At 37.4% G+C, this 23,903-nt stretch overlaps 1 protein-coding gene across 3 annotated transcripts in view; it reads right to left on the bottom strand.

The window, feature by feature from the left end:
• The window catches only part of EZH2 (enhancer of zeste 2 polycomb repressive complex 2 subunit), a 51,424-nt gene that overhangs the window by 8,969 nt on the left and 18,552 nt on the right, over positions 1–23,903 (bottom strand). The window contains exons 2-12 of one of the 3 annotated variants that reach the window (XM_065627686.1): positions 22,496–22,619; positions 21,881–21,982; positions 18,860–18,976; positions 15,402–15,522; positions 13,068–13,211; positions 12,421–12,523; positions 11,712–11,875; positions 5,244–5,335; positions 4,036–4,276; positions 3,455–3,624; positions 2,993–3,087 (exon numbers count right to left, since the gene is read on the bottom strand). In XM_065627686.1, the coding sequence (XP_065483758.1) occupies positions 2,993–3,087; positions 3,455–3,624; positions 4,036–4,276; positions 5,244–5,335; positions 11,712–11,875; positions 12,421–12,523; positions 13,068–13,211; positions 15,402–15,522; positions 18,860–18,976; positions 21,881–21,982; positions 22,496–22,612 (1,466 nt within the window). In that variant the 5' untranslated portion in view covers positions 22,613–22,619. Of the gene's footprint in view, positions 1–2,992; positions 3,088–3,454; positions 3,625–4,035; positions 4,277–5,243; positions 5,336–11,711; positions 11,876–12,420; positions 12,524–13,067; positions 13,212–15,401; positions 15,523–18,859; positions 18,977–21,853; positions 21,983–22,495; positions 22,620–23,903 lie in introns of all 3 variants that reach the window. The other 2 variants (XM_065627685.1, XM_065627684.1) reach the window with 2 other exon arrangements.

Consider the following 23,903-nt stretch of genomic DNA (forward strand, 5'->3'; position numbering starts at 1 on the left):
ATAGGGGGTGAGGGAGGGGAGGAAAACAAAATAACTAAGAAGCAGCATTACATGGCCCTGCAATCAACAACAGATCCTTATCAATCCTGAGGAAAGAGTGCCAATCAGTTAAAGCAAATACAATTCATCTCCCAGTAATGGAAGAAAATGCGTGTGTAAGAGAATGAACAGTACTGAAGCATTCACTCTCTATGCACATGCTTTTCTGAATTCTTTCTTAATTTAGATTTCTCTATTGGCTTCCATGCAAAGTACTTACTCCTCCAGCAAAGGAGAGTTTTCACAAACTGAGAGGTTAATCTTTGATACACAGGACAGGACCTGACACTTACCAGCTGTCCAAAAAACAACTACATAAAAAGTCTCCTCTCATTGATAAGCCTGATTATGGCTGTCTAGTAAAAATTAAGATTGGAAGGAGGGAGAGAATATCTTTTACCATCCAAGAAGGATGTAGTCTTGCCAGCTAATTGCTCACTATGCTTATGCAGGTACAGCAAGATCACATGGGAAACAGGCAAAGGCTGTAAGAAGTCTTGTAAGAAAGTCTGCGTTCAAATCAGTTAGAAGAGGCCATTAAAAGCAAACTTCTGCTGCTGCTTTTCTCTTTGGTCAATGTTGCTTTTGCTCAAAGGCTGTCTACCACACATACACATGGAAAACCTGCAGACCACTAAGTTCCCTGCAATGGAAAAGTGCAAACAGGACAGAAGGGCTTTCCTGGCTCTAGGACTGGATTTACTCTTGGAGTAAGTAAACTCAACTCAAAGAAAGTTAGGAAACAGAAAAAGAGTTCCAGATGGTTTTCCCAGTTGCTAGATGTGCAAAAAACCTTTAGAGAATGCTCAGGTTACAGTGGTATGTAGGCAGGCTAAAAGGTTTTCCTTTTTTAAGACTACTGCACATAGAAGAATGGAGACAGCTTGATTGCCACATATTCTGTGAAATCAAAGGAAAAAAATCTCCTCCTTCCTTCAATAAGAGTTAAAAGAATTAAAAGGTGTTTCAAAACTAAATTGCTAGCATAAAAGTTCTTATACTGGCAACTAATAAGAATAAAATAAGATCAAGACAACCCACATAATGGTATTATTTATTTGGAGCAAACAAACAAACAAATCAACCCAAACAAAAACCCCACACATCACACATACAACAACCAACCAAACCACAAACCAAAAAAAGTCTCAAAATTCCTCCAAAACAACGTCAACCTGCTAACTATACAACCTAGTTTAGCTTCAAAATACATTTGAGCCTTTTAGTTGCACTCTTCAAATAGATGTAGTGGCACTGTTTTCATAGCAATTTGCATGAAGCTGAAAAAAGGCAATTCCTAACTGCACATTCTGAATATGCACTATGGCTACTAACTCCGGATTTAAAGAGTCAAGCATACCAAATGCCAAAAAACTTGAAAACTGTGCCAAGAGCATTAAATCAATAGGTTTTGCTCATAAAAGAATCTCTTCGAAATGCTCACAGAATCTTCTTCTAGCTCACACCAGTTGCCTCTACGCTACAAAGCCGAAAAATTCTACTCCATGCCAACAGTAGCTTTGAGCCGGTATCACAAATTTCACTAAGCCTGGAGATAATAAACATACTTAGACAAGCTAAGACAGAAAGAAGAACTGATGAGAGAAGAACTAGAAGAACAAACCTGGGAGAAAATAAGGATAAATTAAGGGGAGAATTAGGCAACTTTATGGAAAAAAGTTTACTTATTGCTTGCAGAAAGAAATGTTCTTGCCAATTTTCAGTCAGCTTTTTATCTCCTGTGTTCTTATCCCTGGGAATAAAAATAATCAATGAACAGAAATTGTTTCAGATGGTCTTTGTGGCTCTGGCAAAAGGCTTGATTTTGTTCTTCACAGCAGCTTCACTTTAAATAATAATTTAACCTGGTTCTTCAGCTGCAGTTCTAGTTGATAATAAAACTGGGGTGCTACAAACAAATAGAGTCTCTCAAAGAAAAAAAGGCAATCCAACTAGTTTGCTACAACCTTTTTGTTTACAGATTATCTTAATCTTATCAAAGAATCATACAATAGTTTGGGTTGGAAGGGACCTTCAAAGATCATCTAGTCCAACCCACTGCAATGATCAGGGACATCTTCTACTAGATCAGGTTGCTCAGAGCCCCGTCCAGCCTGACCTTGAATGTTTCCAGGAATGGGGCATCTAACACCTCTCTGGGCAACCTGTGCCAGTGTTCTACCACCCTCATTGTAAAAAACTTCCTCCTGTCTGGCCTGAAACCTCTCCTCTTCTAGTTTAAAACCATTACCCCTTGTGCTATTGCAACAGGCCCTTCTAAAAAGTCTGTCCACATCCTTCTTATAGGCCCCTTTTAAGTACGGCAAGGCCACAATAAGGTCTCCCTGGAGCCTTCTCTTCTGCAGGCTGAACAACCCCAGCTCTCTCAGCCTGTCCTCACAGGAGAGGTGTTCCAGCCCTCTGATCATTTTTGTGTCCCCCTCTAGACTCTCTCCATTCTTAATGGAATCTTAATCTTAATGGAATACATTTCACCATAAAAAAAAAAATCCATGAGTTTTAATTTACAAAACACCATATAATCATTATTGAATCCCATTATAATGCTCATAAATTTAATATTTATTGCTGAAAAAAAATTAAACTGCAATATCTTAAATGTTAGTTACAACCAGTTGTGTAGAGTATTTCTAAACTAAACTTAAGTTTGATTACTTGCAGTGATACACCTACAAGAATCTGCTAACAAGAATCTGGCTGTTTAAGAGGCTAAAAAGAAAGGGGAGGGCAACAGAAGTGAAGGGTGGTAACTTGCTAATGTGGTAGTACTTTCGTCTGAAACCAAAATGCCATTTTGTTTTATTGCTGCAAATTTTGTTTTTGAAAGCAAAAGGAGAAGAGTTGCATGACTTTTCTTCCAAAATACTTTCTGTTCTGATCCCCTGTATCTCCAATTTATTGTTACGCTAAGGTTATTTAGTAACAGATTTACCTGTGTTTCCTTTTCTTCTTTCTGGGAGGAGTATCAACATCTTCAGCAGGGACTGGAGCAATAATACTAGATTCCTTTACTCTAAACTCATACACCTAACAAGAGATACCATAATACATCCACGATAAATCTCTCACTAGTACAAAGTTGCTCATTTTCTAACTTAGCATGAATTCCTCCAACCAACAACTTAAAGATCCAGTCATAGTCTCTTTTCAATACATTTAAAGCTGTTTATTTTTGTCATTTAAGAACAGATAGTCTAATCTAAACCTGTACATTTAATTTAAAAACACTTTTAAACCTAAGTTTTATATAGTTGTGGCACAAATTCTGGATCATAGCATTCTTGGGAAAACCAAGAAAATTAGTTTTCTCTTGTAGTAATTAATACTGGTATTTCTATACTTCACTTTTAAAAGTAAAAAGCTATCGTCCTTTGTAAGAAGCTTCCCTTCTTACCTGCCTGCATGTTTTGGTCCCAATCAGTCTGGCAATTGCACAGAAGTTGTCATAGTAGGTTCCAATAAGAACTCTAAACATTGAGGCTTCTGCACCACTCCATTCCACATTCTCTGGAGGCTCAATATTTGGCTTCATCTTTATCGGTGTTTGACACCTAGAATTCGCTTCTATAATAAATAATTGAGAGTACAGGTCAATGTAAGGCCATGTTTCAAAAATTCACACAGCCCTTAAAAATGTCAAATTATTAACTTTAGTTAAAAACATTCCAAGTTGTTGTTGTTTTATATCCAAATGCCACAACAAAACAGTACTTTTCACATAGCTCTTAAAGAAGTTAAAAATTAGGTAACAGTAGCTATCAAAATTACACAATCTCATCTCTATATATAAATTGAGACAATCTGGAAATTTTGTTACAGGGTTCTATTTCTTTAAACTCTGTCTTTTATTACTCTGTCTTTTCACTCAGTTCCGTACATTCCGCATACAGGGCTTCTAAGATTGCGTGGCTCAACTTGGTTTTATACTCTCAAGCACTGCAGCTAATTGAATAAAGAAACATTGAGTAGCCTTACCAGAGGAACTAGATGTTTCATCTTTCTTTTCTTCTTCTTCTTTATCATTGTTTTCTCCTCCAGTTTCAGTTCCAGCTTCTCTATCACTATCTGTGTCTTTTGATTCCAATACATTTATTGTCGGTGTGCTGGGTCTGCTGGTGTTGTTTGGAAGTCTTCCCCTTCGGCGGCCACCTGGGCGCTTTGGTGGTGTCTTTATACGCTCAGCAGTCAGGGCAGCTGCAAACTCCTTTGCACCTTCCTAAACACAAAACATTCAAATTATTTTACTGAAAATTTTCAGGTGTTTTCACCTGTGGTCAGGGTTGGGAAAGAACATGATCTACTTGCATACTGTGTAACTTTTCATTATTCTACAAATTAATCATGGACACACAAATTCCAGTTAAATGTACTCTAACCATGAAAATAAACACTTTTGATGCTATCATGAAAAAAAAGGAAATCTACCTTTACAAAGTACTTATATCAGTAATTTAGTTCCACTTTCATTTTGGCTGCCAAGTAGAAAATAATTTAGTAGTAAGTTTGCATTTTTCTAGATCACGGGAAAAAAAAATAATTTCTCACAGAGAATACCTTTCAAAACACAAGAATTCCTCTTGCACATGGCATCTAAAAAAATATGTATTCTGCATTTTTTAAAATGCAATCACTGGTAATTTGTTTTCTAGTGGAGAGGGGTCTGACAATGCATATCAAGTTTTTAGATTAAAAAATTACATTGTTTCGCATACTAAAAAAATTAGTGAAAGTAGGAAGGAGATTTGAAATTACATTACTAAGGATTTCCCCTTATTAATTTCCACCTTCTTGTTTCTTAAGAGCGGATATACTGGATGGAATCCACCTTCGGCAAACTAAAAAACAAACCCTACAATTTTTTGATGATACATAACTTAGAAGCGAGCTAAGTCTGTAAGACCCAGTTCTTCTGACCAGATGGGAGACAGTAAGCAGCAACACATTATTAGGAGGTAATAGTCTTTTCTCCCTAAAAATATCTCAGGTTACATCTAATAGAGCTAAAAATTCCTTCTACTTAAGACTCATTTGTTCTCTTTTCTTTTGAAGATAACATGCTTGACTGCAAGTGGCCCACAAGTATACATACTATCATAGATTCAGCATGTTCTTACACAAAGCGTAGCTTGCTATACTGCAACTAGCACTGCTTTAGTGAATTCTAACATTTGAAATTATCTTACCAGATGTTGATAACAGTGTGGTCCACAAGGCTTATTATCTAATGCTGTTTCTGTATTCTTTCGTTTATAAGTATTAGGAGTTGCATGGAATGCTGTTGAATCAAAAAAATTAAGTTTTAATATTAAAAATACATTAAATATCTAACCTCAAACAGTATCCAAAACACAAGGTTTATCAAAACTAGAACAAAACAAACAAAAAACCCCACGCACAAATGGGAAAACCCCACAAAACAAACATCATCTAGTGACATTTGACTTACCACTTAAATACAGACAGCACATGGATAGGTTTTGCATATGCCCATTTACATCAGTGAAGACAAACATCACATTTGTTTCATGTATCAAGGAAGACTTGCTATATCTCCCCAACAAACAGAACAAACTTTACTTCCACTACCATGTTAAACAGAATTACTCAGGGCTTCTCCAACTAATGCATGATCATCTCTCAGTCCATAAGATACAGGTGTTCAATTTCTATCTGATCAAAAAAATCCAACCCCACAAACTTTGGAAAGGTAATGGATCCACTTTTCATTTTTGTTAGCGAGAACTACAGAAAGTAACTTTTACTCTACTAGTTTATCACCACTCCAGCTAAGCTGAGAGGTGATAGTGTTCAGTTCCTGTATCCCAGCTGCAGTGTAAAAGTAAGTTAGCATCACACAGTCACTATGGATCAGAACTACCAAATTAAGTCTGCAACTTGCAGAGAAGTGTCTGCTCACGTATCTGATGGTCTCTGTGTACGCTGCAGAACAGCAACTCAGAATGGAGCAGAACTGGGTACATTACAGATGCAACATGAACACTTTTATAAGTTTCCTACCCATTCCCTTTGCTAGAGCGTATCTCTACCAGGCCTCCCTTTGTGCAATTTCTGCCTCCGAGCAGAATGTTTGCAGCGACTGACTTTCCTGGTTTTGCTGGAAGTCTTGGGAACTCTTCCATATCCCTTACTTAACTGAAGACTGGAAAACCTGGAGCTGGACTCTCACCAGAACTCTCATACTTATGTTCCCAAATTACATTAGGAGCTTTCTAAAATACCATCCTTAGTTTTCTGCAATTCTTTTTAAAAAATTTCTCCATGCTCAAGGAAAGAATTTTTTTTTGTTTTAATATCTAGAGATAGATGGATAGATATCAAGAAATACTTTTTTCCCCCCTAAATGTGCTAACAGTGGCATATATAACTGCATGGAACAAAAATGAAGAATATACTCAAGTTTAATAAAAAGACTACTCCATGCTAGCTGTTTGTTTCCTAACACTCCATGAACACCTATAAAAGATGTCTGTCTGAAAATACATGATTGCCGAGCACTGTAAAAGCACTTATGCTGCAGTTTTGCCACAGCTGCAGTTAGGCAACTGTGACTTACAGTTAAGTTTTTCAGCACTCAGTGAATAAAGTGCTAATGTTCAAACCGAAAGAAATCCCTCCCCTCTCACCCATATTAATCTGTAAGGGCTGTTCTGTACCAACACCACACACATCTTTCTCCTTTGTTAAGCCACCACCATAGACTTTCCTACTCATATCTAGATTGGGCATGAAGCTTTCCTTTATAACAGCTTACTATGCTTTCAAGACTGAACTTTTTAAATGCATTTCCTCCCTTTTTAAAGAATGTGGGCAAAGCTCACATGTCTTCACAATGTTTTTAAAAGCAAATCTCATTTCAGTGATCTGGTTTGCAGTGCAGCTCCTCAAGCACTTGTTTTGGCACCAGTGGGGAGGGCGACCAGTGGTGGTGAGCACTTCTTAAGGCAGCTTCTCTGATGAAGCTGCTCTGTTTTGGAACCATCACTTTATGATCCCCTCCCACAAGAAAAGGTGTGCTAGAAATCAAATCATAAATTCTATAATTTTATGTCTGTATTAGTGACAGCAGCACATGGGAATCTCAGCAAAACAATGTATTCTTCCAAGACTTTCTTAAAAAGGTACAGAAAATATAAAAGTATCACTAATTAAATATTGCATCACTTTCACCAGGGAAATACATTACATTTTATAAATCTGGAAACACACAAAAAGCTTCAATTTTCCACATACAAACATATACATATATACATAAAAATTATTTACAAGCGAGGATAGGAATGTGATAGATGTACACTGTTGCTATTAGCACTCTTTCCTCTCTTCCTCACATTCCAGTTAAAAGTTTTTGTGTGGCATGCCACTTCTCATATATTCATACATTCTGTAGGCAAAATGTGTTAAATAACAAAGAAACCTTGCAAGTTAATGCCAAGTTATTCCACCTTTTTCCAGCTTTTAAGAAACAATAAGATGATGGGAGCCCCTCACCCAAAAGCGGAGGGGAAAAAAACCCCACATTTTTCAACACTGAATCTTTAAATTTGCACAGTATACTCTTTCATTTATTCAGGTTTGGGTTTGTTTGGGTTTTGTTTTTGTTTTGTTTTTCACATAACTCTTTTACCCTGTCTTCATACCACAAGGAAAATAATTTTGCAACAACGCAAAAGAACAGTAAAACATTTGCCACCCATCATCCATATCAGACTGCTACAATGTGCATAAACCAAAACTATTCTTCTTCCATGTCACTTGCAAATGCAAACATCTCTCTCAAGTTCATTTGTACAAGGTTCTAAAGTATTTATTTTTAAGAAAATTGTTTTCCTTTAGACAATAAAGGAATGTTTAGTCTGTAATGCAGTGAAAGAAGTCAATATGACTTTTTAAAACAGCAAGACCTCAAAAATATGCTGTATCTGATACTTAATACTAGAATAATATTGTGTATTCCACTATTTCAAAGACACTCAACATAGTATAGTACTGATAACTATAGTCAGAATCTACCACTGCTGTTGCAAGGTATTTTTTGGGAGGCTTGTTACAAATAAAGGACCAGAACAAGAATAAAACTGTATAGCTGTATTATAAATCTTGCAAATATCAATACTGAGGGCTTTTTTCAAAATCAGAAACAACACTGCAGAATTTCATAAATAACTAAACTCTGTATTCAATAATTTCCCTAAGAAAGTAATTCTAAACCTGCTTCACTGAGCATGTTTCCTGTCTTTGAGATTTATTACCTGTCTTATCGCCAAGGGGCTCAAGTCTTATATTTTTCATAATGTGAAAGTACGCAGGCAATAGTTTAGCCTGAAATGTACATTATCTTCATAGTCAAGCTATTTGGGAAATTCTCCCTACCTGATATTTTTCCTTCTTCTAAATTCTTTGTTAGTCCAGACATTTAGGCATAACTCCTTGCTGTCAGCAAATGAAGTCGGTACACAAGTTTTTTCAGTAATGTCATCACCTGCACATAAAGGGATTGCCAGGTCGTCAAGGGGACTCGATATGTTAAAAATCTAATGATAACTTTTCCAATATTTAACTCAAATGTTCTAGAATAAAGATTTGAGACTACATAAAATAAGGCTAATCTTAACAAAAATGGAATCTAAGAGGGGGAATTACAAAATCAAACCCATATCCAATAGAATTCCTGTATTTTTTTTTGATTTTCTATGCCTTCTCCAGAGATTTGTGCCTTTCAAAGTACAAATCTGATCACTATAGCCCACCACGTTAATAAGGTAATTAACCCAAAAAAGTCATCTGCAGAAGCCAGGACATCATTCTGTAGTGCTTGGCAATTGCATGAAGTAGAACACAGGGGCAACTGATTAGGGTGCTAGTAAAAATGTTACCAACTTTTTAAAAAAGTTAAATCGCTAATGCAGTCTTCCTATAACCAGAGCAGTCTTTTTTGATAAGTTACTTGTTCCCAGCAATGAATCTGGTGGATTTTGACCAGCAGCCTTACAAACTCATGGAAAGTGAAGAGGTCATACAAGTGGCTCAGTTCTTAACAGGTAAATTCCTAGCAACGGACAGACACGCAGACAGACAAACACCAATCCTCTTTCCCTGGCGTTACTAAAGAAAAAAGCAGAAGGAAGCAATGCATCCAAAGCAGTGCCCAGCCATTGCAGAGGTGGGATTTGGATATGTCTTCACGGAATGGTGACTGAAGCATCAGTTTACTACATTCAGCATCCAGTCTGGAAGCTATTACACATAGTAAATGTGCAAATCAAGCTTCAGGAGATCTCTTTGCAATGATCAAGTACCAAATACATTTTTTTCAGTGACAAGGTATGTGCTGCATAAGCTATCACGAAGAGCATCGACATAACTGGTAACTTCACACTCCATCTTGACACAAAGGTACACACTGAATGCCTCCACAGTGGAAGTGTTATTCTTCATCTTTCTGCTATGGCCCTGAAAACCTGAAGAGATGACTTAAAGTTTGGGCCTTTTTTTTCGTGAGGCATGATTTAAAATAAAGCCTTGGACATACACCACTTTGGAAAGAATACTGACTTGTTTAAGGGGCTTATCAAAAAAATCACCATCAACAAGAACCTAGGCAGTCTTTTAGCATAAACACTTTGTCTTCCAACCAAAGGTTATGAACACAGAGAAACAGGGCACAACACATTCAGCTTAAAGGATGCTGCTAGTGTGAGAACTGAGGTCCTACAGCCGATCAGTGACATGACTCTGGACTTTAACATTGGCTGAATCTGGCACTTAAGGACATGTGAAAATGAAACAACACTATGAACCCATCCTTCACAGCACTAGAAGTCTCACAGAGGTGGTGCCCCAAAACTGTGTACGGGTAACACCTGGCTCCTCAGAGCAGCAGGTACCAAAATGTGGTCTGTGGATCCTTTCAGATCTACTTTTAACAATCTGCAAAAATGACTATGAAAAGCAAATCTATATAAACTATGCAAGTAACTAAATATGTGTGTATTTTAAAGGAGCAAGACGTCTTCACTGGAAAATACCTAAAAGTTCATAAAATTAGTGAGAAAAATGGCCTAAAACCACTGCTGCAGAAGTACCTAAAATCTTCTGGGGTGCTACTGGAAAAAGTTTGTTCCCACTATATCTGGACGATGCTTTCTTGCTGACTTAAAAACCAAAATCCTTTTGTCCTGGTTTTGTTATTCGTGGCCCATACGGGATAAGAAACTGTGACACCTTTTGAAGAAGTAAAACTAGACTGGTGCTCAGTCTCCCTGCTAGACTATTGAGAGTGTCAAGAACTTGTAGAACCACTGCCAGACAAATGCATTTGCCAAGAGGTAGCATACAGCTTCACTTCCCTGTCCTATAGACTAAGGCTGCACACAACACATCTTAGAATGAGTCATCCGGGCAACTAAGATACTTCTAAACAAAACCTACAGCTTCACAGAACACACTGTGTTGAAGCTGGCTGGACAAGGCAGCAGCTATACCTCCAGAAACATACTGCTCTTAAACATTATTCAGAAGCAAGAGCTTCTTTCTTTGTATTTTCAAGCAAGGCCTGCCAACAGAACGCAAGGAGAAAGTGAAACTAATAGACCTAAGTCCAAAAGCCACAAATACTAAAGAAACTAGGAAGAGGAAAAGCTTTTCCCCTCCACCATCTGAGAACTACTCCGTTCCTCTGCAAAATGAAAGGCAACTAAGGGATAATAAAAAGCAGTAGCACTGTGTAAAGCCTTCAGTGTGAAGTACAAATACAGTTAGATTGCATGTGTGCTGAATAAGGAGCTGCTGACAAAGCACAAAGATTTCCAAATGAACATGCATGCACACAGTAGAACATGCAAATGAACAGTTAAGTCAAAATAGAAAATTAATTTGAAATAGGGTTCATCATAGCATTCGACTACAAGTCGAAACCACTTCACGTTTGACTGTTAGGTTCCCCTTTACATTTGACTCCATTCTCAGAGAAAGAATTCTCAAGTAGCACTTCAGAATCTCTCTTATTCTTCATGCTTCGCAAATGGAAACTAACATCATTGCTAATGCTCTTGTTAAATTCTTCCCCCCAAAGAATGAGGCAACATGAAAGCAATTCAGTAGAAAGGATATCACAATTTCTAAAACTCTGAAACAATTCTTCAAATCACCAGGTACAAGTAAAGTAGCTAGAAAGTAACCTGAGAGAATAAAGGATAAAACTGTTCATGGATATTCATTCTCCCTGCTGGAAAGTGAAGCAAGTCTGATGAATAACCAGGTATTTTTAGGGAGAAATATATTCCATTCTCCATGCACAAACTGAGAAGGTGTAACATCGAAACAGCAGTACAAAACAATGTAGTTTTCTTGAAGATTATAAAAAAAGAAGTAACACAACAGGTTGGTCCAAGCCAGGAATTCTATATGAGCTCCTAAATGTAAAAAGCATAACAAACTACCCCAAACAGGTGCATTCAGGTTTTTTTGAGGTATAGTTTTCACTGCAAATAGATGTTAATATGGTCAAGTTGTTTTCGTAAACTTTAGCAATATTACTGCTTTTATTTTTTCTTCTCTTTCCTTCCTTCTGTATTGCATCTTATGGTACTTTTAAACTAAGAGATATACAAGCACACTATAATTGCACTTACGATGTAAGAAGCAATCATATTTAAAACAGCGTCTGCAGAAGAGTGTGTGAAAAGAGTGCAGGCTTTGCTCCCTCTGAACAGATTTAGCATTTGGTCCATCTATGTTTGGTGTGCACTCAGGAGGAAGAGCTCCGGGAAGCTGCTGCTCAGTGAGTTCTTTGTATCTTAAAAGAAAGAAATAGAAATAATTTGTTTAGTATAATGAAAAAACCAGTAATTTTTGATTGCAGTACTACTTTGCATTTTCAGAGACAAATTAAAAAAAATTAAGAAATATGTTCCAGCTAGAGAGGTAAATCTGTCTGTGACATGACAAGTTATTAATTCCATACTCATTAACACAAATATAAAATTGGCTAGGAAATAATGCATTTATTTTCTGGACCATCATCTCCTCATACTTACTAACTCCAAAAAATGAGACTTTAACAGCTTTTATTTTACCACCTCAAAAAACCAACATACATTATTAAACACATGCAAGCACCCACTTTTCAATAGTTTGAAGGGAAGGCTAATAAACACCTCTGTAGTTTTTGACTCTGTGGGAAAAGCCAGTTCCCTTCAAGTGTCACTTGCACAAGTTACACAACTGCTATAGAACCTACCTGCAAGGGGGACCGTTCCTAATTGACAAATATTTAACAAGTCAAGGAATCTTTGTTTCATAATGCAACACAGCAACACATGCTAAGAAATACTTTCTTACTTCTCTTTCAATTCTTCTGCTGTACCCTTGTCTGGAAACATTGAGGAAATGGCTTCAAATATCTTGTCAGAAGGAAATTTCCGAGGTGGGTGGCTTTCTTTCTCTGTCAAAGAAGCAAAAAATTTGGAAAACAAAAAAATTATATTTCTGCTCCTTTGCTACTTCAATGAGGTGTTGAGAGAAAGGGGGACTTCGCCAAAATCCTAATAAAAAAAAAGAAGCAAAGGTTTTCATTTCTAAATTACAGACAACTTAAACTGCATGAAGCAATCTTTACTGCTGAGAGAACTCTACTAGTAAAATTTGGAGAAACCATTTTTTCACCAGTAGATGGAGATGGCAATTCAGAACTCTGCCTAATTTAGAATAATGATATTTCATTTTCTGAGGAGTACCCAAACATTTATTAGACAGACACCAAACTGACTTTTGGTGCATTTGACTGTCTCACTATGGAGATGAACAAATTTGGCAAAAGCACCTTTCATGGTAGTCTCTGTACACCTCTTGAACTAAATGATAAATGAAGAAAATGATGCCACTTTAGACCTGAAAACTATCAAGCAGAAGGGTTTGAACAAATTTATTGAGTGATTAAAGAAAAGGGTTTTATAGTTTTAATTTTTGAAGTCGGCAGACAGACATACCCATTCTGTTACCTTCCCGATCTTTTTGCTTGTCATCTCTTTCATCAGGATTGTCATCTCCATCATCATCATCTTCATCATCACTATATTGACCAAGTGCATTGACCAGCTCAACAAATATTTCATCATTGATAAATCCACATTCTGAAATTCAGCAAAATTGGGAGTGAATAGAAAAGCACAAAGTGTATATGAAGTATTTTTAATCCTCCCTCCACTTGAATTAAATTACGTCAAATATTGTAATTTATGAAAAAAAAAATCATATTTTCCCCTCTCTGTTTTAATGTAAGAACTAAGAGTTAAAAATAGGATATATTTCTTAGACTTACAAGTGGGAAGGGGAGGAAGGATTTTTTTCTCTTCCCAACACCCTGTGCTCCATACCAGTAGAAGTAAATAGATCTCTCTTCCTTGGAAGATTAAAAAAAATACTTGCTAACTATTTAAGAGATTTTATGCCAGAACCCCAATTCCAACATGTTTGGGTTAAGTCAGCCTGGCAACGCAGGCAACAGTCTATGAAGCTATCCTTGGACAGCTAGGGAATCTCTAGAGAGATTTTTGGCTGGTTGTTCCATAACAGCCACTTCCACACTATAGACTCTCTGGCAAGGTGATAAAAAAAAATACAGTTATAAAAAAAAATTCAAGAGAAAACTGAATGACATAATGCTGCATATATCTGCCTATTAGTTTATGTTCTGCTGTGAAATTCAGAGGGCAGCAAAGACAGACTAAGGCATTTCTGCAGAGAGCAAAATTGTAGTTAGTGTTGACAGAGACTTTTCTTCAAAAAAAAAAAACCACCCCACAACTGTGAACTGTGTGGGCCATCCTTTTGAACATGGACTGAGGCTGGATATCAAACTATAACTTGAAGGAACCTAACAGTTTTATTCCTCTGTGGACAATGAAAACAGGCAGATACTTAGTTTGGATGTTTTAAACAGAACTCTTTGGGTACACAACAGGTTAGTACAAATTGCTCTCCCAAAAGTCCAATTACAGAGCTAGTTTACGATTTTAACTCCTACATGGGAATGCCTCTGGATTACATATTCCCACAGCATTTACATTTAATTACAGTTGCACAGAATACTAGTTATTAGGAGACTAAAAAAATTTTCTACTTTCCATACTAGTTTTGAAGGACCCATAACAGTAATTGTTATCATAAACCTGGAACTTGAGACAGTGAAACAAGATTAATTTTAAAGCTAGGCTCATTTAATAATAAATTAAATCAATAGTAGAAGACGTTTACTAGCAATGTCGCCATTCTGACACAACCAGTTCTCTGACAAGGATGTCAGCAATCAGTAAATCTGTAAAAATATCCAAAGGCAAAACTTCATGAAACATTTCCTGTTTCTGATGAAATATAAAGGCACCAGCTCTCCTGAGGACATTAACAAGACTGGTGTAGGACTGAGTAGTATTTATTATTGAATTGCAAGCTTAACCTTCATGAGTAGCACACAATGTACTATAAAATGTAGTTCTTTCTCAGTCACTCCAGTGTTAACAGGAATACAATCAATTTTAAGAAACGATTCTCCATTTGTGGGGGAAGGGGTGGTGGTAGTGTTTCTGTGAAGGGGTAAGCAGACTAGTTGAAGAAACTTTTACAGCTGTGAAGTTCAGGCTTGTATAAGCCAGTTGTGAGTGGGCACACAGAGCAAGTGGAAGGTTGCTACTTCATTGAGACTTTAGCGAACTAGGAGACAGATGACATCACATGCAGTCCAGCTCCCACACAGACTAAGAGGTAAAATACCCCTAAGAATACATATATATAGTCTACCAACAAAAGGATACAGCTCTGCTCTATAAGCCAACTTACAGAAAAAAGGTTTTTAAATAGCTAATAATTTCCTTAAGGAAAAAAAGCAAACCCCACAAGATGTTAATCTATCAAAACATATTCTCAAGTATTGTCATAATCAGAGTTTTGCATACTTCTCCTGCCACTTCCTGCTAGGCAGGACACATAGAGGGACATTCCATCATGATATTGCAAAGCTTTGAGCATAAAACTGAAGATGAAGAACTTCTCCATGTTGCACTTAGGCATTATGATGAATTACTGTATTATCTAGGGAAAAAGTTAATGTGTTTACTTTACTTTCCCTGTGCTACTATTTTAACACCTTATGAAAATGCAAAGCAAGATATTTAAATAAGGAAGACTTTTATACCCAATGTTTACACAATGTAGGGATTCTAGGGATACTACTGTAACAATCAAGCATCAGGCTTTTAACAAGCAACATTGACAACAATTATTTATGTAGGAAAAAGTAATTAGTATACCTGAATGTTTGGGCTCACCTCTGTCTCCATGCACTTTCCCATCATAATTCTTGATCAGTTCTTCAATGAAGGTACCATCCTGGTCAAGCACTTCGTCTCCCATATATGGAATGTTATGTAAAACAGTTTCATCCTCTACCTAGTAACAACAGTTACAATCAAACAATTTAAAATTGCATTTTCAGTGGACCATTTCTGCATTGCCATTCTCATGATCTGCAAGTGTGTAGCTTGCAGTTAAATAATTGGCTTCACTGCTTTAGCACATATACCATTAACTAGATAAATAAAACAAAAATCAACTTCAACAGTTTCTTGCACTAGTGTTGAGTGGCTCAAGATACTGACACTAGCTCCAAACATTACGGTTAAGCAGAGTGTTTCCACAAAGCTTCCACTATTGAAACACAGTAAGATTCCAAGCTTTGGGAAGCTTGCCTTTAATAAGTTAATTCTCCCTTCCTCAGTTCTCTTCATTGTTTTTCCAGATAAGAAAATGTAATGAAAAAAGAGTCTAAATTCAAGTTGTCTAAAGAGCAAGCACAGACATGCCTCACAATTTAATCTGAACTTCACTGTCATTTTTTTTTTGTCCACATATAGACTAAATGCATTAATACTCCCATGTTTTCTCAGTAGAATTTACAGACCTTGATACTCAGCTGTATCTCTATGAGGAAGAAATCAAGTAAAGGGAGTAAGAGGCCAGCATAGATGAGTAAGGAACTCCAGTCAAAATGCAGGTGGAAGAAGGATGTTTTTGTAATGTGGAAAAAAGGGACAGACAACCTGGGAGGAATACAAGGAGGCTGTCAGAGTAAGCAGGGATGCGGTAAGGAAGGCCAAGCTCCACTTTAGAAGCAAATCTCACCAGGAAAGTCAAAGACAACAAGAAGGACTGCTTCAAGTACATCAGCAGCAAAAGGAAGGTTAGGGAATATGTAGGTCCACTGCTGAGTGAGAAGGGTGCCCTGGTGACGGTTGATACAGAGAAGGCAGAGTTACTGAATGCCTTCTTCACTTCTGCCTTTACTGCTAAAACTGACCCTCAGGTATTCCAGACCCTAGAGATAGAAGAGGAGGCATGGCAAAGGAAGACTTTCCCTTGGTTGAGGAACATCAGGTTAGAGATTGTTTACATGAACTGTACACCCACAAATCCACAGGTCCTGATGGGATGCACCCCAAGTGCTGAGAGAGTTGGCAAATGTTACTGCAAAGCCACTCTCCATCATCTTTGAAAGGTCTTGGAGAACAGGAGAGGTGCCTGAGGAAGCAAACGTCACTCCAGTCTTCAAAAAGGGCAAGAAGGACGACCCAGGAAACTACACGCCAGTCAGCCTCACCTTCATCCCTGGAAAGGTGAAGGAACAACTTATTCTGGATGTCATCTCCAAGCATGTGGAGGAAAAGGAGGTTATCAGGGGTAGTCAACATGGGTTCAAAGGGAAATCATGTTTGACCAACCTGATAGCCTTCTGTAATGGTATGACTGGCTGGGTAGACAAGGGAAGAGCAATGGATGTTGTCTACCTTGACTTCAGCAAGGCTTTTGACACTGTCTCTTACAACCTCCTCATAGGCAAGATCAAGGAGTGTGGGCTGGGCAAATGCACAGTGAGATGGATCATGAACTGGCTGGATAGCAGAGCTCAGAGGGTTGTGATCAATGGTGCAGAGTCTGATTGGAGGTCTGCAGTTAGTGGGGTTCCCCAAGGGTCAGTGTTAGGTCCAGTCCTGTTCCACTTGTTCATCAATGACCTGGATGAAGAGACTGAGTGCACCCTCAGCAAGTTTGGTGATCATACCAAACTGAGAGGAAGGGCTGACACACCAGAAGGCTGTGCTGCCATTCAGCAAGACCTGGACAGGCTGGAGGACTGGCAAGAGAAGAACCTAATGAAGTTTAACAAGGATAAGTGTAGGGTCCTGCACCTGGGGAGGAATGACCCCAGGCACCAGTATAGGTTAGGGGTGGACCTGCTGGAAAGCAGCACTGCAGAGAAGGACTTGGCAGTTCTGGTTGACAACAGGTTGACCATGATTCAACAATGTGCTCTTGTGGCCAAGAAGACCAGTGTCCTGGGGTGCATTAAGAAGAGTGTGACCAGCAGATCAAGAGAGGTTATCTTCCCCATCTGCTCTGCCCTGGTGAGGCCGAATCTGGAGTACTGTGTCCAGTTCTGCGCTACCCAGTTTAAGAAGGACAAGGAATTACTGGAGGGAGTCCAGCGGCAGGCTATGAAGATGATTAGGGGCCTAGAGCACCTCTCTTATGAAGACAGACAGAGAGCCGGGTCTGTTCAGCCTGGAGAAGAGAAGGCTGAGAGGGGATCTCATTAATATTTATAAATATCTCAAGGGTGGATGTCAGAAGGATGGGATCAGACTATTTTCAGTGGTGCCCAGTGATAGGATGAGGGGCAATGGGCACAGACTGAAGCACAGAAGGTTCCATCTGAATATGAGGAGAAATTTCTTTACTTTGAAGGTAACAGAGCACTGGAACAGGCTGCCCAGAGAGGTTGTGAAGTCTCCTTCTCTGAAGACATTCAAGATCCACCTGAACACATTCCTGTGCAATCTACTCTAGGTGAGCCTGCTTTAGCAGGTGGGTTGGACTAAATGATCTCCAGAGGTCTCTTCCAACCCTAATCATTCTGTGATTCTGTATCTTCCAATACTATAGAAGAAACCTCTATTGTTAAGAAAATAAATATAAACTTTCCTGCTGATCATGATTCTGCAGCAGTGCAAAATATCCAAACACTGATGAATTGAAAGCAAGATGAAAAGTGTGTGGAAGAACTCTGGATATATACTGATAACTTTGCTACAATTATTATCATAATAACCAGTCAAAGGTGATCACATACAAAATGATGTGACAAAGATTTGTAATAAGCTAAGCTTTTCAAGTAAGTCAAATACCTACATCAGAAATCCAACATTACGGCTTTTGCATACAGTGAAGCTAATCAGAAGAAAAGGCTATACTCAGTTGCTACATAAGAATAACCATTATGTGGGCAGACTATCTCAGGATTAAGTTCTCTTTATTCCATAAAAATTACTATTCTGCTCCAGGTACACAGTCGATTGTCTTACATAAAGACATTCATATCCCTCAGAAAATATTTCTCATTACACTAATTCTATGCTTTCAAATAAATCTACATTTGTTAAATGCCATACAAGACAGTTGGTCATCTGAATTAAATAAACTTAGGGTCTCTTTAGAGCAAGATTTTAGAAATACTTCAGTTCATTGCGGACAGAGGTTTACTTTGCAATCAAAGTTACTTTTTCTTTTTAATTTATTTTATTTTGGGAACCTATTCCTGATTATTACTGCTTTATTACCAATACCAAAAAGATACGGAGGGTAACTGGCAACAGATTTTGCTGGTTTATTTCTAAAATTGGGCCTCCCTTTTCTCCATATCTTTCTGCTCCCAGCACTTTTTTAAACTTACCATAAAATTCTGTTGAAGGGGTGACCAAGAATACATTATAGGCACAGAAGCAACAGCATTGAGAGTCTTCAGTGGGATGACTTGTTTTGGAAAATCTATGTCACTGGTAACAGAGCACTGAAATAAGGAGGTTGAAGTTACACTTACATAGCAACATCAGAAACAACAACAACAGTCACTGCAGAACACTCTACAACATATAAAATTCAAAGTGTTTGTTGAAATTAGCCATGTCAGCCTTTGAAAAAATGCATCAGATTTTTAGTTCATAATAGTAAGAACAAGTCTAGCAAGAAAAAGAGAGACGCCAGAATTATTCATATGTCAATACCTTTGCTAATAGATCATTACATCTTTTTCCATTTAATGAGTAACTGTGATAGTATTTTACTCAGACTATTCAACCTACAATACAAATTACGTTTGGTATCTCAAAACCAATTTAGCACCTGTTGCTGCTACACTGTTGTTAGAGTAATTGACACTAGCCATCAGAGAGGCAACTGAATTCCCCTGGCTTCAGGTCAATACACTGTAAAAATCATTATCATTTATGTTAAAAAAAATAAAATAAAAACACCTTTAATGCCAGCAAGACATCTTACGGAAATAAACCTTCCATATATCATGTTAATTCCTGCCCTGTTTCCCCATTATTGTCTGCTTACCTTTATCCTATTCTCAAACCTTTGATTATGGTCACTGCTTACAATGAAAAAATGAAAATTTACTCTTAATATGCAACTCTGAACATATCAATGAGTTTTTCAGCTACACGCCTTTTTTTGAAGAGATTCTGAGGTTTACGCAGCCTCCAAAATATAAACATGCCATACAAATACAGACAACTTCTAGCATCTATTCAACAGTTAACAGACACAGATCAACTTTTCTCGAATACTTGGACAGCAGTGTGAAGAACTCTGAAATAAAGTTATTATACAAACAAAAGCAGACAGGAACATATAAAGCTAGGGAAAGTACAAAGAGGATTCGGAGGTAGGTAGAACAAAGTTTAGAACAGCTATCATAGCTACCTGAAAGGAAAAAAAGGAAGTGGAGACAAAAGATCTTTCTCCTTTCCAGAAGGAAAAGATGAACACAGCTTCACATTTCTAAAGAAATACACAAGTAATGTAACAAACAGTATACAGAGACAGCATCCTAGTAGAATGGCACAAGCCAGATTTTTTAATTTTCCTTTTAATCTGCAGGAAATAAATTAGATTTCTTCTGTGTAGATCAATATCCAAGACACTGTCCTATGCTAGCTCTTTATTCCCATTTCAGGTTAATGTTTGGTTTTCTAGCAGCCATCTAGCATATTTTTCATTTATTTTTAAAGAAAAAATTCAAAAGCAAAAAATAATTACTTCTGTCTTTGGAACTAGCAGTCTCACGCTGACAAATGAGCTATGTCAAAATGACTCAAAGTGTTTGGTACTAAGTCGTGCTTATGTGGCCTCATTGTTTTGGTGCAGAACTCAGTTTAATGTTTATTGTGCTGGCACAGGACATTATAGTCTCTGATTGATGCTGACTGGACCAGCCATTAGGGAAAACCTATGCTACTGGTGATGCCCTTCAGTCTTCACCCAACACATGAAGGCTCTCACAAAACCTTTCCATCAGGTGACTATACTTCCAGCCAGTGTCTTATGCAATGCTGAAGAAACTGAGCACATTAAGAAAAAAGTATTTTTAAGTAATCTTTTAAAAACACACCATTTCTTTGCCTCACCTCTCACTATAAATTATGGTAATCTTAAATCAAGCATTAGAGTTCTGATTCATGAGACAGAGATTGGATTTGAATGCAGTAATTGGTGTGCTCTAACAATTCAAGCAGGAAATTAACATAAAGGAACAGTGAATCAAAGTAAAAAAAAATAAAAAAGAAAGAAGAATGATGAGGAATGATCTTTTACTAACAAAAAAGGTGAAAATTAGATGTGTACCTGTGTCAATTACTATCAGAAATTCCAATCCTACAGTACCATAATAGGTATAGAGCTGTACAGGAGCAACTGCATATCAATCATGTTTAAAAGAAAACTCTCAGGCAAAAGTCCTTGCCTGTATGCATTAGAACATGCATGCACACCAATACACCTCTGTGGCACACCTCCAGCTCCCCGCTAAAATTTTAGGAAAAAGAAAATCTGACAAATTTTCTTGAAGAGAAAGTGTTTCAGTTTCGGGTTTTTTTAACCTATTCATAGTAAAGTCTCTTCATTCTCATCCTACTGAAAAGAGTTAGCTTTTCAGATTATTACAAATGAAATGTCTTTAAATTTGCTTAGTTTGGAGAAGTGCCTAAAGAACAAGTGAGAAAGAAGATAAATTAACTTGGGCTGAATATAGAAAGATGAAGTAGGCTTAAACCACTGTTTGAGTTATCAACACTAAAGACAGTTTGGATGCTCAAACTGCATCACAATCATGGAAGTGTTTTTCACAAATTTAACAACCAGTCTGCTTGTGCAACACAAGGGTGCATTAACTCAACTAGCTCCTTTTAGAACCTTTGTGGTTAAATGACTTTAATTAATATAAAGACGACCTTGTCAAGTGGGTATGTTCACAACTTTCATATGCTTTAACTTGGTAAGAATCAAAGTATTCATTTGTACTGCTGGGGAGAACTCCAATAGGAGCAAGATTAAACTCCCAATATTGGTGAGACAAAATGGTTTGATTAAAAGATGCTGAGGTATGATCCAAGTATTATCAGAAATAAAGAAGTTTCACTTTTGTGCATTGTTCAAAGCTAAGTAGCCTGCTACATATTTATTGTTTTCATATCATATATCATCATATGATAAAAGTAAACAATGAATAAATTCTTTAAAGAGACTCTTATGAAAAATATTTAGATGCCAAGTCATGTCATGCTGGAAAAAAAAAAGTAAAGAACAGCCGTCTTTCCAGTAATGAAACAAAAACGTGCTAACAACCTTGTAAGTGGAATTACCACAACACATGTTAACCAACCTCCCTGGTCCCGCGCAATGAGCTCACAGAAGTCATGATGTGAACAGGCTGTATCCTACGTTGTTTCCATTCTTGATTTAAGATTTCAGTTCTTTCCAGTATCTTCTGACGATTAGAATTAAACATACTCTAAAAAATTAATCACAATTGCAAAATTAATCACAATAAACACTACAACACCTTAAGGCATTATAACATTTACTAAAAAAAATAAACACAAACAGGGTTATAATTTTAAGAAGCTCAAAACTCAACCATCCAATTTTTTTAAAAGTCAGTGAAGCTCAATATAGTTCATTATCCCTTTCTTTGACTCAAGCCATGTTCTTATGTTTAGAGACTTAGAGGTTTAGCATGGAATTACATTCTAAATGGAATTAGAAAGAGTACGTGGCTAAAGAAGTTGCCACACTTGCTCTCTATGGTATCTTCTGATACTTAGCATGCCTGATTCAACCACGTATAAATGTATCGTACCTGTTTCTAAGATCACAGAGTTAAGACAAGTTTTCAGTATGTTAACAAAGTACTTAATGAAATTGTTATTGCAGGCGTTAACTGCAGTACAACTCATACTTCAGAAGAAAAAAATAATCAATTTTTGTATCATTTTTTAAATTATAGAGCCAAAAGATGACATACTTTTACTTCATCTGCACGTCGGAACCTCTTGAGCTGCCTCAGTCTCATATATTCTGATTTCACACGTTTTCGCCAACAAATTGGTCCCTTCTCAGATTTTTTTCCGGTTTGACCCATGATTATCCTACAAGAGACAATGCCATTTTAATATCACCAAATCTGACACTACTGCTTACAGAGTTAGTTAAAGCAAAGTTAGGTAGGATACATTCCTTTAATTCCTTTCAATCAGATACTTGCAATACCATACCAATCAATTAAAAAAACAAATACACCACACAAACAACAACAACAAAAAAAACCCCAATACATTTAAGTGAGAGACACTGGAAAACAGTAATTTTAATTACAAATCAGTGCAACCATTCACATCTGCTTTAAGCACTTCTAATGCCTCTATAGAGAGGGGTACCTAATGGATTTAAAGGGGTGAAGCGGAACAAATCAAGATTCCTACAGCAAAGACATACATTGGAATCCTTGTAAATTAACTTCTGGACAGCTTTGCTCATTCATGGCACACAGGCCTTTCCCTCCTCACAGGAGTGGTCCTCTTCAGTAAGATACCAACTCCTAGAGAAGGCTTCTGGAATTGACTTCAAGTGCAAAGAGGTACTGCAAGTACAATCCTCCCACCCAGCCACTCAAAGTGTCAAAAAAATCTAGAATTTCAGACAGAGTTTTGAAACAGCCAGAATCAGAGACCTTGCTCTTTTCTCAAATATTGTACACAAACCCAGATTGTTCAACTGACTGCAAACAGGACACTGATTCCACTTTAACTGATCACCTGCCTAGTACCAAGTGCTTCATTTTTATGTTACAGGACTGTTGGCAATCAAGTTGTATTTTTACATTATAATCCAAATGCGTTGCTAGAATATGCCAATCTGCTCAGCATTTTTCAGAATCAAAGACTGTATGCTGCAACTACGCTGGCAATGACTATTTAGACAGCATCCTGAAACAAGAGAAACACAAGGCAAGGGCAGGGAGAGAAATGCGTATCCGTAGCAGATGGAGTTAATTGCCACAGTGCAATTGATCCATCATCTTCACATTAGGACTACAGCCAAATGCCACCAACAATTTCTAATGTCAATTTAAAGGTTGCCCCAAAAACTATACATTTAAGAAACCAAACCTGAGAAATCAGGATAAGAAAGGTCACAGACAAGGACAGCTCATGCTGGGTCAAGGCTGGGGAGCAAAAAATGAGACAAACTCTTACAGAAGGGTGCTGGACACTACCTCCATCCCTGAAATGAAAACTAATCAAGAGACTTCAGGGAAACATCGACATAAACTCAATCTCTGGGCCAAACTCAGGATTGTAGATACTGTCTCAACCTACTATTGATCCACTTACAGTAGTACCTATGTGTAAGAAAAACCTTCCCAAAATCCC

Source organism: Caloenas nicobarica, chromosome 2 (assembly GCF_036013445.1).
Source record: "Caloenas nicobarica isolate bCalNic1 chromosome 2, bCalNic1.hap1, whole genome shotgun sequence".
In the NCBI taxonomy this organism is placed as follows: Eukaryota; Metazoa; Chordata; class Aves; order Columbiformes; family Columbidae; genus Caloenas; species Caloenas nicobarica.